Source organism: Talpa occidentalis, unplaced genomic scaffold (genome assembly GCF_014898055.3).
Source record: "Talpa occidentalis isolate TD23 unplaced genomic scaffold, MPIMG_talOcc4v2.1 talOcc4.10, whole genome shotgun sequence".
NCBI classification, from domain to species: domain Eukaryota; kingdom Metazoa; phylum Chordata; class Mammalia; order Eulipotyphla; family Talpidae; genus Talpa; species Talpa occidentalis.
The window spans coordinates 90,246,049-90,259,910 of NW_023600993.1; the positions used below are offsets into that span (position 1 = coordinate 90,246,049).

The 13,862-nt window shown below is 52.8% G+C and overlaps 3 protein-coding genes across 6 annotated transcripts; 2 read left to right on the top strand and 1 right to left on the bottom strand.

Moving 5' to 3' along the window:
- The first annotated feature begins 46 nt into the window (after positions 1-46).
- Positions 47-1,020, top strand: CUNH20orf141 (chromosome unknown C20orf141 homolog). 2 transcript variants are annotated; one of them, XM_054697435.1, is made up of 3 exons: positions 47-109; positions 397-531; positions 625-1,020. In XM_054697435.1, exons 1-3 carry the CDS (start codon positions 87-89, stop codon positions 860-862), a joined length of 396 nt encoding a protein of 131 aa, XP_054553410.1. In that variant the 5' UTR covers positions 47-86; the 3' UTR covers positions 863-1,020. The 2 variants fall into 2 exon arrangements, with proteins under 2 accessions (XP_054553410.1, XP_037377215.1); XM_037521318.2 differs by lacking the exon at positions 47-109 and having other exon boundaries at positions 121-531.
- A 410-nt stretch (positions 1,021-1,430) lies between these two features.
- On the top strand, positions 1,431-3,080 carry TMEM239 (transmembrane protein 239). The gene is made up of 2 exons (XM_037521326.2): positions 1,431-1,461; positions 1,573-3,080. Exon 2 carries the CDS (start codon positions 1,587-1,589, stop codon positions 2,046-2,048), a length of 462 nt encoding a protein of 153 aa, XP_037377223.1. The 5' UTR covers positions 1,431-1,461; positions 1,573-1,586; the 3' UTR covers positions 2,049-3,080.
- A 5,705-nt stretch (positions 3,081-8,785) lies between these two features.
- PCED1A (PC-esterase domain containing 1A) lies at positions 8,786-13,821 on the bottom strand. Of its 3 annotated transcripts, none has more exons than XM_037498030.2 (8): positions 13,811-13,821; positions 13,405-13,621; positions 12,807-12,886; positions 12,457-12,695; positions 12,196-12,346; positions 11,836-12,082; positions 9,946-10,221; positions 8,786-9,630 (listed from the first exon to the last, which is right to left on the bottom strand). In XM_037498030.2, exons 2-8 carry the CDS (start codon positions 13,526-13,528, stop codon positions 9,392-9,394), a joined length of 1,356 nt encoding a protein of 451 aa, XP_037353927.1. In that variant the 5' UTR covers positions 13,529-13,621; positions 13,811-13,821; the 3' UTR covers positions 8,786-9,391. The 3 variants fall into 3 exon arrangements, with proteins under 3 accessions (XP_037353927.1, XP_037353917.1, XP_037353936.1); XM_037498020.2 differs by having other exon boundaries at positions 13,405-13,557; positions 13,811-13,815; XM_037498039.2 differs by lacking the exon at positions 13,811-13,821 and having other exon boundaries at positions 12,457-12,542; positions 13,405-13,712.
- Between the last annotated feature and the right edge of the window lie 41 nt (positions 13,822-13,862).

The following is a 13,862-nucleotide window of genomic DNA, read 5'->3' on the forward strand; positions in this document are numbered from 1 at the left end:
ATGAGACCAGAGCCAGCAGCAGCCCCCTAGGGGCCCTGGGGCCCACCTGGCAGTAGGTCACAATACCCCAGCTGCCCAGTCCCAGAATGGCTGACCAAAGTGGGAGGAGGTGAGGAAGGTTTGGTGGGTGGGCATGTGGGGAAGGGGAGGTTCCCAAAAAGCCCAGTTCTCCATACCCTGAGCTTACCCTTGAGTGTCTGCAGGGCCCTGCCCCTCCCACACTCCTACCCCCATACAAGTGCCCTTCCCGTAAGGGCCACCTTCCTCCATGATCCAGCTCTGCTTACCCAGGCCCCAAACCCTTGTTCATCCCATCCCAGTCTCCCCCAGGGGCCTGGGTGCTGGGGAGGGGTCAGGTAGTCCAGTGTGTCCATGTGTGTCCCCCTGGGACCCTAGCCCTGCCCAGCTCCTGGACAGTGTCCTAGGGCTGGGGGCACTGGGGCTGTCAGTTCCGGCAGTCTTTTCCACCATTGGCCCAGCCTTGCTGCTGCTGCTACTGCTCAGTTTCCTGACCTTTGACCTGCTCCACAGGTAAGTGGACATCAACCTGGCAGGTGGGAAAGTATGGGCAGGTAAGCAAGTGGTCAGCTTCCTGATGCTCAACTCAACCCTCTCTCTCCACAGGCCTGTAGATCCCACCTGGCCACAGCACGCCCTTCTCACAGGAGGCCAGAGTCAAGGGGCCGGTGAGGGTCCAAGACAGCAGGAAGCTTTACTCCTACCGATGGTGGTGGTCCCAAGACAACTCAGCCTTCAGGATGCTCTGCTACTGCTGCTTCTGGGCCTGGGGCTGCTCCTGGGAGCCCGTGGCATGCCCCTGGCCCTGCTGGGCCTGGCTTTCTGCCTCCATCCTTGGGTCTGAGTGCCCTTCTGGATCACTGTGTGCCTTGCAGAAATACACTGGCCCTGCTGCTTCCTTGGGCCTTCTTTCTTCAACCCTGAGCTGGGCAGGCAGGAGGGAACCTCTTATCCCCAAACTATACCCCAGGAGACCTCTGGCCCCACAATAGAGACAGTAGATCCTTGGGTCCATGTGTGAAGTGAGATAAGGAACCGGGAACCCAGGGCAGGATGTGGCAGCCTGTGGGTTGGGGTGGCCCTGCCAGCCTCTTTTGTGATTCTAGAGAATGAGGGTCCAGAGAGAAAGACTTGCAAGGGAGGAGAGCAGAACCCATCAAGGAAGGGACAGGGAGTCAGGGAGGGCTTCCCACAAGAAAGCGTGAGAAATTCTCTCTGTGGGTTCGCCAAGCTCCCCTGATAGCCTGGTGGCTCCACAGAGAGGAACTCAGTTGAGCCTCACACCTGCAGTGGCTCCCCTCTTAGTTGGACCCCACCCCAGCCGGGTCACAATGGGGCTCCCCTGGGGAGGGTGTGGGTGAGTGGGAGTGGGCGCTTGGCCCTGGCTGCCAGGCTGGCCTGGGTGCCTCAGGAAACAACATGACTTAGGTGACTCAGCCAGAGGTAAGCCCCGGGCCCCAACTCCCAAGCCCCCCCCCCCCATCCCCGACGTGGGTGCCTTCCTGACCCCTCTGTCTCCAGCTGCTCCTGCAGCTGGCCTGGTCCTCTTCCCAGGTGCACCAGTCACGATGCAGCAGCCACGAGTGGAGACCGATGCCATGGCCGTTGGGGCTGGCGAGGGGCCACAGCGGGCAGCCCCCTGGTCGACCTGGGTCACACGGCAGGACTGGGTGCGCTGGTGCTCGTGCCACGTGCCCCGTAGCTGGGCCCACTGGTGGAGCACATCTGGCTGGCGGCAGCCACTGCAGCGTGTGTTGTGGGGTCTCGAGGGGATCCTCTACCTGCTGCTGGCGCTGATGCTGTGCCACGCGCTCTTCACCACCGGCTCCCACCTGCTGAGCTCCTTGTGGCCCGTCATGGCTGCGGTGTGGCGCCACCTGCTGCCGGCCGTCCTGCTGTTAGTGCTCAGTGCTCTCCCCGCCCTGCTCTTCACCGCCTCCTTCCTGCTGCTTTTCTCCACGCTTCTGAGCCTCGTGGGCCTCCTTGCCTCCATGTCTCACCCAGGTCACACTCAGGACTTGGACCAATAGAAGGGCAACCCCACCCCGCTGCCTGTGTCTGTTGAGCCCTGGCCTAGGGCCTGAGGCCCTGGGGAAAGGGAGGGCGGTGGGACCAGAACCTCCCTGCCTTGGCAGGCCCTGGACCCCCAGTCCTTAGCACTGGTCAGGACACGTGTGATGTTTCTGGAGCTGGCAGGGTGGACTGGCCTGACCCCTGGGCATTTCTCTCAAGTTGATGCTGCAGGTACTTGGGGTAGGGAGTCCGGAGTTTTGAGAAGAGGGGACAGGACACACAGTTTAGCTAGGGGCCAGGTTTGGCCAAGCCACCAAGAGCTCCCGTGTGGATGTGGTGACATCCACTGGGTTCCCCTTAGCAGCTGGCAGCCTCTTTTTCTTGCAGTTACTCAGCAGTCTCGTCTTCAGACTCTCTGAGAACTACTTGGGGACCCTGAGACTGTCTCGAAAGAAGAGGTACCCTCTTTCCATTTCCCAGGCTCTAGGGATTGTTGACAGAAAACTAGCTGGAAGAAGGCTGCCAGAAGCTCCATGAGAGGCCTCAATTTGCCTCCCAGACCTTCCTGCCCACTCCCTAGATTTCCTACCTCCTGCCTCAGTTCACATCCCCTAATCTGGGAAATGGGTCCACAGGGTAGTGAGGACCACAGAGAGTGTCAAATCCTTAAGACTATCAAGATGTCCCATTTCACCCCCTCACACAACGGGTGGCCTTGGCCAGTTAATCCTTTTACACCTCCATGTTAAGTGGGTCCCAACCTCATCATGGACTTGTGAGTCAAAGGCACTGCCTATATATGAAATATTTTGTAAAGACCAGAAGACTATAAGATATTCTATTGAACTCTAAGAACACTCTGTAGGCTCAAAAGGTTTTTTGACTCCAAAGGCTGCTGACAGAGCAGGAAGTTTCCTGGGCCTTCAGAGAAATACTGTTATGGATACAATTTTGACCCCAAAATGGTAAACACAGGATGGATGGGCATGGACAAGAAGTGAAAGGTGGTGTGCTGTGAAATCTCAAAATGTGCAGATGTGAAATGCTGTCTTCTGATTGTGAAATTCTAAGGGCGGGGTGGGGAGGGGGGCGCAGGGTGTGGTGCCAGGAGATGCTTGCACAGCTGTGTGAGTAGAGAAAATATAGTCCATGGTTTCTAAAACCCACCCAACAAGCTGCTCCCAGCACAGAGAGAGTCTTAGAATGTGGCATCCCTTAATGTGCTGGACACTGGCCGCTCACACATCTGTTGGTCCTCTGAACAAAACAGTGAGTGATCAGTTGCTACCAAGTAAGGCATGGTTAGACAGCTTTAGCCACCAGCAGGACACTCCCCACCCAACTCCTGACTCCACCCAACTCCTGACTCTCCCCAACTCCCACCCGTCCTAACCCCACTGTGTGTCTGAGCCTAAAATCCCTTTCCTGAAGCCTTAGATCCTAAGTCCCCCACTCCTGCCACTTAAATATTCAGAAATCAGGGACCAACTTCTGGAACCCTGGATCATTTTTGCTAAAATCCATTTGCTGTCAATTTTGTAACCCAGCCTTGCCACTGGTTAGATGCCTTCAGCACCAGTGCCTGGAAATCCCAGGCACAGTCGTTCTTTCCCATCCCTTGTGAGTCTTCCTGAAATATGGCTTGGTAGCAAGGGCAAGGCAGGGCATGCAGATGGGGTGGCCCTGGGGCTAGCATAGGTTCGAATCCCAGCACTGTCGCTTTCCAGCTCCATGGCCTTGTGGTAATTGCTACACCTTCTCAAACTTCCTTTTCCTCATGGGTAAAAGGAAAGACAGAAGATCTGTCTTTGGGTCCCTGCGGGCCTCCTGGTATGTGGTTAAAGTTGCTAGAATGGTGCCTTGAGCCACAAATTGCAGCCATGCCATTATGGTCTCATTTTCAGGCTCAGGATAACTACTGGCCAGTGGCAAGGCTGGGTTTCTTGAGTCCCATATCGCATTACAGGCTGTTAAAGGAAAGTGATGGAGGAAATCCAGCCAAACTCAAGACCCCATGGTTCTCAATGCCTGTTCATAAGAGCTTCTGTTGGAGATAAAGTGAGATGTGAGGCTTGGGTCTCTTGCGGACTTGGCTGTGCATTGCTGGCCGGGACATCACTCTGGAGCCTTGAGTCACTCTGATTAAGGGGAAGAGGAAGCTTTGGGTCCAGACCAGACACATGTTGTGGAGAGGGGGTCATGATATGGACAGGAGCAAGGAGAAGATCTTCTCCCTTCCCCACACAAATATCTGCCTCCTGCCCTCCTACCCTACTGGTGTGAGGTGAGATGGTGGCAGCCAGAGTGGAGAGCAGGTGGACAGTTCTTATCAAATTAAATTAACACATACCCTTCACCCAGCGACCCAAAGTGAATTCTCACAGAGGTCCATAACGACCTGGTTTTCAAAGTGTGAGCCCAGGACCATCATTCCAGTCGTCACCTGGGAACTGGCTAAAAATCAGAGTGCTGAGCCCCACTCCAGGGTGCTGAATCACAAGCCTGCATTTTAACAGGAGGCCCAGGCCTTGCATCTAAGAAAGCACACTAGTACTTGAGAAGCACTGCATAAAACGGGTATGTTTGGGAATGATGATCGCACTGTCAGTGGTGGTGGGAGGGAGATGGAGAAGAAAAATATAGTGGATGAGCAAAGTGGAAAGGAGCAGCAGGAGTGGATGCCACATGGATTGATCTGGAAATCCTAGCAGGAGTGAAAATGAATGAGAAATAATACAATTCCTTTTACACAAATTTAAAAGACATGCCAGCAAAACAAGGCATATTTTGTTGTTGCAAAATACATAAAAACAAAAGATAAACAGAGGCTATGACCAACTCTAGGGGCTTGTACATGGGAACCAGATGTAGAGATAAAGGAATACAGTGAGGGATCTTAAGAACTGAAAGAAAAAATGACATTTCTGAAATTCCTTCAGATGTAAACAAGGTCATCCATTTAGAAGGGCTTAAAAATGCAAGCCTGGGGGAAGCAGGATGGAATTTTGAGTCTTAATGGTTTGGTCCAAGAAGGAACTACTGTCCCACCGACCTCAGTGGCCTTGAGTGAGGAGGGGCGGTGAGCCCCACTAGCCCCTAGGTCTGGTCGGAAGAACAAGCACATCAACCTCAGCTGAGTAGGTATCAATGCGAGGGGCTTTGCAGCTAAGGAAGCAGAGAGGGGACCCACAGAAGCAAACGCACATCCCCGGAGGACTTCCTGTGCCCCAGTGAACAGGAGCAGTGATCAGGAGCCCGACATCAAGGGGTCTTCGCTCTGGGGCCACCTCTTGAGGGACAGTGGGGGAAGGAGAGTGGTCCCTGGAAGGAGGCAGTGCCGAGGGGTGGGGGGCAGCTGCGAGAACCACGAAGGGGCCCCCTCCCCGACTCCTGGGTGCAGGGAAAAGGAGGATAAGTCGTGGCGGAGGCTTTGGGGAAGCGGCTCTAGCACAGAGCAGGCCGTGGCCACAGGAAGAGGGAGGCGGGAGGAGGCCAAACATGGGGGGCCGGGGGAAGGAGGCGGTCTGCACTTGGAAGGGAGATCGCCCAAGGGAGCAGGTGCAGGGCACTGATGCCCCGGTGCCGGGGTGCACACGAGTCGGGGAGCGAAAAGGCAGCGTCGGGCTAGAGGTGCTCAGAGCCGGGAGGACCATCTCCTCCTACCGGCTGAGGATGGGGGAAGGTAAAGGCGAGGGATCCTGTGGGGCATCTGGGATTCCTGCTGCGGACCACGCGGTACCGGCAGCTGACGGCATCGCGCTCTCCCCAACTCAGGTGCTGGCGTAGACGGCAGTGGCTGGTGGGCATCGAGGCAGAGCGGGCGGGAAGACCTGATGCTTAGACTTAGAAAGTACAGGTCTAGCCAGGGATCGGAGGGCTGTGGGCACCCACATAGGAAAGAGCTACCCCTTTCGGAGCATCAAAAATACCCAGAATCACAGCAGGTGGACGCGGCGACAGACGGTGCAAGGCGCCCCCTGGCGGAGACCTCCAGCTCTGGCAGCGGAGTGTCGGGCTCGGCGCGAGAGGAGGCGAGAGGCACCCCAAGCGCACCCCAAGCGCATCCCAAGCGCAGAGAACGCGGGTAGATCCCCGGTCTAGGGAGGAGCATCTAGAGCCTACGGTGGCGACAATGGCGTCTTTGTTAGCTCTTCACCCTTACCCCAAATCTCCAGCTTTGGCCCCTCAGTCAGAAAGCCAGTCAGCATGGAGGGCAGAGCTCGGGAGCATCTGGGGAGAGACAGGAGCAATCGGCCAGCTCAGAGTCTCGGGCTCCTGGTCCTGCCCTGTCCCATGATCTCCTATTCCTCCTGGGGTGAAGAGCTGTCTTTTCTGATATTGTCAGTTTGGGTGCAACCAGTTTTGGACAAGTTATTTTTTTTCCTTTTGAGCAACCATCTCCAACTATATTTGGTTCCCTTGACTATTTCCTATATTCTTGCCTCCCTTATACTGACTTCTTGCCTTTCAAATATTTTGTCTAAAAAAATAAAAGAACTTGATTTAACGTCTTCAAATATGTAACCAGAAAACAAATTTTTAAATTGATATGTGGTATTTGTATACTTGCAAAATATAGTTAACGTGTAGAAATTGTGAAGCCCTCCAAATCAAAGAATACGTCCATCTAAAAGTCAGAGCTTATTGGGATAGGAACTCCGTGTGTGTGTTCATCCTACACCTGGGCAAACCAGGATTCCCAGGCAATGCCCCAGGAACTGCTGTTCACAGACACCTTTGACTTGACAGTGATTTAAAAGGAACTGCTGCTAAGGTTCCACCATCAAGAATTTTGTAGATTTTTTTGGTCCTTAACCTTGATCAAGGGACAACACATATGCAAAGAACTGGATAATACAACAGAAGGCAAGTTATCTACTTGAGAAACTTTCAGTTTGGCTAAAATGTCTTAAAAAGATAATTCTAATTTTCTTAAAAGATACCCCACACCTAGCCAGGAAAATAAAGGCTGGTGTCACCACTGACGTGCTCAGGCATCTTTTACTCCTTTCAGGAATATCTTGGTATAGCAAAGAAAGGGATGGTGGAGCCATCCTTTAAAAACCAAAATTCCATGTATGAGAGGGAGTCATGTCAGCTTGCCTTATTATGTGACTTAGCCATGGTCAAATATGGTTTTTCAGATAATAAAGTTTGAGTTCTGTCATGCTTAACTAACAATACACCTACATACTGAAGGCACATAAAATGTCCATTTTTTATATCTCAAAACACGGAGCAGGAAACAATTTAAATGCCTTGTATTTTTTAAGTTTCTTGTCTACCAGCCATGACCGAATAAAAGCGGTAGCAGAGGAGCCAAACTTTTTAGTCTTATATTGTATGCTTATATTACAACAAGCTGACAACAAAATAATTTCTTTTCATTCCATTCTTGTGATAAATTTTGACCCTCTCTACGTTGGGATGCTAAAGAAAAGGTTTTTTTTTTTGTTTTTTTTTTTTTATAGAGGCATGTTTATACAAGCACTGGGTACAGTCAGAAGCGCGGGAGGGTGAGAGAATTCACCAGAGCCAGAGCAGGGAGTAGAGCAGGCAGAAGGACCGAAGTACACTGCTGAGGGGAGCAGCGGGCGGCAGGAGAGGTCTGCGCGCCATGTGGGACCCTCCTCTGGTGGCCGGGGAGCAGCCGGGGATCGAACCGGCGCCGCAGAGGTCGCTGGCAGCTTTGCAACCCAGCGCTCAACCGCTGCGCCACCAGGGAGGCCCAAGAAAAGGTTTTGAAGCCTCTCTGTGGACAGGAAGTCATATCACATGATGGGATGGCAATGCTGAAGTAGAAGGATGGGTGACAGAGCACACTCAGCAGTCTTCAGATTGCTAACAGAGTGAGAATTCCAGTTTGGGATGAGGTCTCAAGGGAGTAGAAAAGCCTAAGAAAGGTTCCAGAGAGAAGGTGGCAGGGAATTTTAGAGACCAGAATGGCAAGCAAGAGTGGGCCAGTGAAGCTATAAATCAGCCCAGGTATGCCGTTTTTTCCAGCAACTGAGAAGGCCCAAAATCAGAGGGGAAAGTGTCTGGACAGAGGTTTTGAGGGACTGGGCAAACTAGACAACTTTAGCAAAAAAAAAAAAAAAGTAATTTAAAGTTCTATTTTCCTAAAAAAAAAAAAAAACAACTTTCATTTTAGTATATTCTTTTTTTTTTGTCTCTATACAAGAAAACCAAGCTTGTTTTAGGCACTGTGCTAGTACCTTTGTACCCTATCTTATTTGATTCTCAAGTGCCCTATCAAGAGTTTTATTAATTCACGTTTATTAATTCACATTCACAGCACCAGGGTGTGTTAATAGCTCCCTTTCACTTATACTTATTTATTTATTTTTTCTTCCCTTTCACTTATATTTAGTAGGTCATTCGCAAGGATTAATTTTTTTCTGGTCTGCTATTTCCATTCCCTTTATGTGAAATGTTGCATTCTTTGCTAAGGTAAAATTTCAGTAAGAAGCACAAAAGTTAATGTAAGGAAATTGTATCATTCTCTGCCATCCAGTTCTCAAGGTTCTTGAATGGGTCTCTGTTATCTGATTTGCCTGCCCCAGGTCTCTTATAGACCCAACGCTCCATTCCTACCCCCAGCTACCATTTTGCCCACATCCCAATCTTGATGCTTAGGAGTCATGAATCTAGAGTCACCTTACAGAGTTTGGTACAGCCCCCTACCTCCTACACTGGGATTCTCTATTTTCCCTATCACCAATCAAAGAATTGATCTGTGATCGCTCTGCTCCCATGCACATTACATGTATTAAATGATGGGCTTAGAATCAGTTTCCCGCTCGCGTTTGGGAGTTTCTTGTTTGGTTTCAACCACTTTTGGAGTATCCATCATGCACCAAGTAATGTGGAAGACAAGGTACATGTCTACCTCCAATAGCTGAATGCTGAATGTACACACAGATGCATGAGACTGGTAAAGGAGAGAATTAGCCAGATCCAAAATTCCATTTAAATATTGTAACTCAGACCTTAGTGTCAATCCCAAAAAGCTGCTGACAACAGCAGAACCCCCCCAAGATCTTTCTTCAGCACACATGTATTCTGGTGTGAGTAGCAGTGAATGTGTCAGACAAGAGAAGAATGCACACAATGATTTCTAAACAGTGTGGGATGAACAGTCAAAGGGTGGAGCCTCCCCAGCTTTTAAGATCATAGTTTGGGAGACTCGCTCCTTCACACAGGAAGATGCCACTCTGTTCTTCCATGCCTTTATTGGTGATAGCAATGGACAAGAACAACACCGCGCATAGCAGATACCCGGGCCCAATCAGGGATGGCAAGCAAGCCCTGCGAGACCACTGACACATCCAACCCCAGCCCAATATCCAGCCTACCCAAGTCATGTCCCCGAATGGGCAGGAGGCCGTCTGTCCAGTTTGTATGTGTGGATCAGTCTGTCTGAGTGTCTGAGTCGCTGCCTGCAGGGCCCCCCCATCCTCGGCACATGGTAGGGGCCATTGGGTACACAGCGTGGCATCCCCCGATGGACCACGGGGGCCCGGTGGTGACCATGGGGGACTGGGCCAGGGACCGGAGGTGGCAAAGGGCCAGGCACAAAGTTTGCTCCAGGACCACAGCCTATAAAAGAACCAGTCATTGTAAGAGTGCGCAGGCAGGATGAGCCCAGCACTGCCCTCAAGCTTCTCAAGTTTTCCAGTGGGTTTTTCTGGGCTTCAGCAGCACAGCTACTAAATGGCAATACCACTTCCCCTTCCTCCTAATCCCGAAATTGTGACCAGCAGTGAGCTGGTTAATGAGTCTACAGTTGCTGTTCCAGACTCGGCAGTGACAATCCCAGCCTCGGGGGAGCAAGGGACCACCCCATCATCTCAATCCATGCGGGCACAGGGAGCTCGGCTGGGAAAAGAGCGAGGGAAAGCTGCGGGCACCTACCTAAGTGGGGTGGAACTGAGAAGTCTTCCACTGGATTATAATTGAGGAATTCATGAGGCGGGAAGGGCTGACCTGGGAAAAAAGGGGCATCCTGGGAGAGGGGTGGGAACAGGGGAGGCAGCGAAGGCTGAGGGAGGGAGAAGGGAAAAGGCATGGGAGGAGGGAGAGGAGAGGGACAGGGTGGGGGCAAGGGAAGTTGCTCCCCAAAGTCTGGGGGCTGCCCATGGTTTCCCTGGAGCAGATGATCCGGTTCCGGCCAGTCCTCAATCCACGAGTCTAGGAATGGGATGGTTGTTTTAGGAAGATCCGGAGAGCTAGGCCCCCCGAACTCTGTCCACACCTCCAAGTCGCTGTGCCCTCATCTCAGAGAACAAGGCCACCAGGCAGCGGCCCCTCCCCTCCGCTTTAGACCCACTTTTCCCTCACTCCCGCTCATTTCAAAGTCGGAGGTGTGTTCCTGCTTTCTTACCTTTCTCAAAAGTGAATCTGCCCTTGTTCTGACCTCATGCTCCCCTCCAGAGCCTCTGTCCTTCGTCCAGCTCCTTCCCTCCCCAGCTCCTCCCCATAAATAATAAATGTGCGTCATGACTCTTATAAACTGACAGAGCCCATCACTCCCATCTCCCGCAGGCCCTTTCCTTTCAATTTCCCAAGAAAATCATTTCTCCCGGTTTCCATTCCCTTCTCAACAGCTCGCTGCCTCTTTCCACCCTATTCCACTCCTTCAACACTTTTTCTATTAACTGTACCCACTTCCTGACAAACTCAACAAATCCTTTCTTCCCGACAGCCACACAACTTGACCGACAGTTTTGTTAATTCCCTGAAAATGCCTCTTTCCATGTCTCTTCTTGTTTCCTTTACCAGCTCCTCTTCCCTTCTGACTTCTGCTCTCTCCTTCACAGCTCACTCATGCCCCAGCTGCCTTCCCTCTGTTGAGCACTACTGGCTCCAAATCTGCTCCATAAGTCCGCAGTACTTCAAGTAGCTGCCCTGACCCAACCCACCAACTCATCCTCCCACCCGACACTTCCGTCTGATCTCCCTATTTCTGCAGCTCCAAACTGGACTCAGAAGACCTGAGCCATCATAAACTAGCCTTACAACCTTTAGAGCATCCCTCTGCTGAGGATCAGTTTTCTCATCTAAAAAACAACGAAATCAGACAATTATATAATCAAAGCACTAACTCACCTCCCAACGCACCGACTCCTGACTATCAAGTTCTAAAGGTCCACCTCTATGACAATCTTGGCTCTCTGTGTGCCCCCAGACCTTCTAGTGCTACTACGAACAGCCTTCTAGCAAGACTTCTGCCCCCAATTCAACAAATACTATCTGTATGGTTGCTCTCTGCATGGTAATCGTGCTAGACCCTGGGGCCAAAATGGGTAAGCTGCCAACAAGGCAAGAATCTTGCCTTTTGAAGACATGATCCAAGGGAGAAGCAGACATGGAAACAATCAGTCGTGATGCCCGCTTGGTGAGCAGGCAGGAACTAAGAGGCTGAAAGCAACAGCAAAGGGGATTTTTTGCTTCTACCACACTGTCTGGAATGCCCTTCCTCCCTTTCTTTCTACCCCACTTATACCTAAAGTAACTAAAGTAACTAAAGTAACTCCATTTCTTTCCTGCTATCCTCTGTGGGGTAGGGGTCTTGGGACATGGTGGCACATGTTCAATGCTTCTACAATACTATGTGAGCATACAGAACTGGAACCTGGACTGGAATGTTGCGCCTATGAGCTCACCCTCCCCAGGGAATGAAGCAGCAGCACTCAAGGATAGTGATAGTCCTTTAAGGGGCCTCTACTCTCCCTCAGTATCTCCTCCCCACTCTGTTTCCAAGTTCTCTGCATCGCTATATCACACACTTGTGGCAGGGCTCACCAGGGGGATAGTCACGCTTGGGTAGCTCCACGCCCCAGGCATCGGCGACATGGGTCAGAAGCAAGTGTGAGAGGTGGCGGTGGGCATGCTGGTCCCAGTGGACACCATCCCGGTGACGGTGCCGTACTGCATGCCGGAAATGGAAGTGAAGGTCCAGGACATCGAAGCAGTGGTCCCCAGCCAGCGTAGCACTGTAGAAGTTCCCTTCAACCACATCTCGCCGCAGAGAGCCTGCCAGGGGCTGGAGCTAAATGAGAAAATGCAACATCTAAGAGCTGCAGAATGAAGCAGAGTCCGGAAGGAGGGTTCTTACCTACCAGTTATCCTAGTCCCCATTTTGTGCTGCCCTAAGCCACTTGCCTCTGGCAGAAGGAAACCCCCGGTGACACGCTCCCCCAGGGGCATCGCCATGTTCCACACCAGCAGGCAGGAGTCTGGCAACACCTGGTCCATTCGTACAAACACCCGCTCCAGATTCTCTCGGTAGCTCTCCATTGAGAAGCGGCCATACCTGTTGGGAAGCACATAAGGTGAGCAAGAACACGGAGGTGGACAGCCTCTAAATCACACATATACCCCCCTCCCGGCCCCCCCACCAGTATTTCCCTATCTCCCCCCAACCTGGAGAGATCCCAGAGGCAGGAGTTGATGATCACCAGGTCCGGGGTAGGCCCATAAGTCAGCTCCTCCAGGACGCCCTCCAGGTACTCGGAGTAAACACGGGTGAGGAAGTAGAAGCGCACAAGGTGGTGGCCAGAGCCCGAACAGAACTGACGGACCTCCCGGTACTGCGTGCCGTTGTGCAGCTCGCCCAGCTGGCCCCCAGCCACCAGCTGGTCCTGTTCAAAGCTCAGCTCCCCCTGCCCACCGCCCCCCCCCCAAGCTGGTCAGACCTATGCCAGGGAGGAGGACCCTACCAGGCCAGGGTCTGCGCCCGCCCACCACTGGCATGGCCGACGAGCTTCCCTCACCTTGGCTTTCAACTGGGCAGCTGTAAGCAGTGAGTCTTTCTGGAGCAGGAGCACCAGGTCCTTGTACACAGCCCGCTGGACTGCCGGGAAATAGAACCCCAAGGCTGAGGCAGGCCTCACCCAACTTAGCTCATCCCAAGTCCAGGCCTCCCATCTTCCCAGGGTGGGTGGTTGCCCAACCCACCTCTGTGGAGCGCTTACTTAGAAGCAAGAGGAAAAGTGACCTTAGAAAGCCCTAGAGCACCGTCTCTGTTCCTATTAGCCAGTAACACCACACCCCTAACTTAGTATAGATAGATCACGGGGCAGAAGTCAGCCAAGTCACCTGGGGGGACAAACAGGACAATCCACCACTCCCCTGTGGGAAATTATGGGGCACTGTCAGTTCGAAAAATGCTGAGCAAGGATGGGGTAAAAAGTTTGACAGGTGACATCTCTGAGGACACCTGTGGAAGGTTTGTGGGAAAAGGAAAAGAGAAAACCTGCAGGACTGGAACAGACCAGGGATCAGAAAGATCAGACATGAAGACACGGGTCCAGACAAAGAGAACAGGCTGCAGGTGTGGGGCTGAAGGTGCGATCCTAGAGGAGCACTCACTGGAGTCCCCCAAGATGACCACGAACTTGTTGTGTAGCAGCTGCTGGACTTCTGATGCCTGGAAGTGGACCATGGTGCTTCGCAGCGGTCGGCGACGGTCCTCGTTCTCCACACAGAAGACCATGCCTCCTCCAATGAGGGGCTGCAGGGAGGCTAAGCCGCGGAGGGCCGGGACTCAGGGCACGGGTACCGGCCCCTCCTGGGCTGTTCAGGGCCACTGGGAGAAGGAGGCAGAGGCAGTAGAGCGGGGCCCATGGTGACACCCGGCCACGGGCACCACAAGCAGGAGGTCGCCGAGCCTGCAGGCCTCTAGGGCATTATGGCACTTCCCGCGCGGCGCCGCCTGGCGCCCCGCCACGTGCCCGCCGCCGCCCCGCGCATGCGCGCGCCCGCTCGCGCCAATTACCGAGTCCCGGGCTCCGCGCGGCTCACACGCGAAGAGGGCAGGCCCGCGCGCC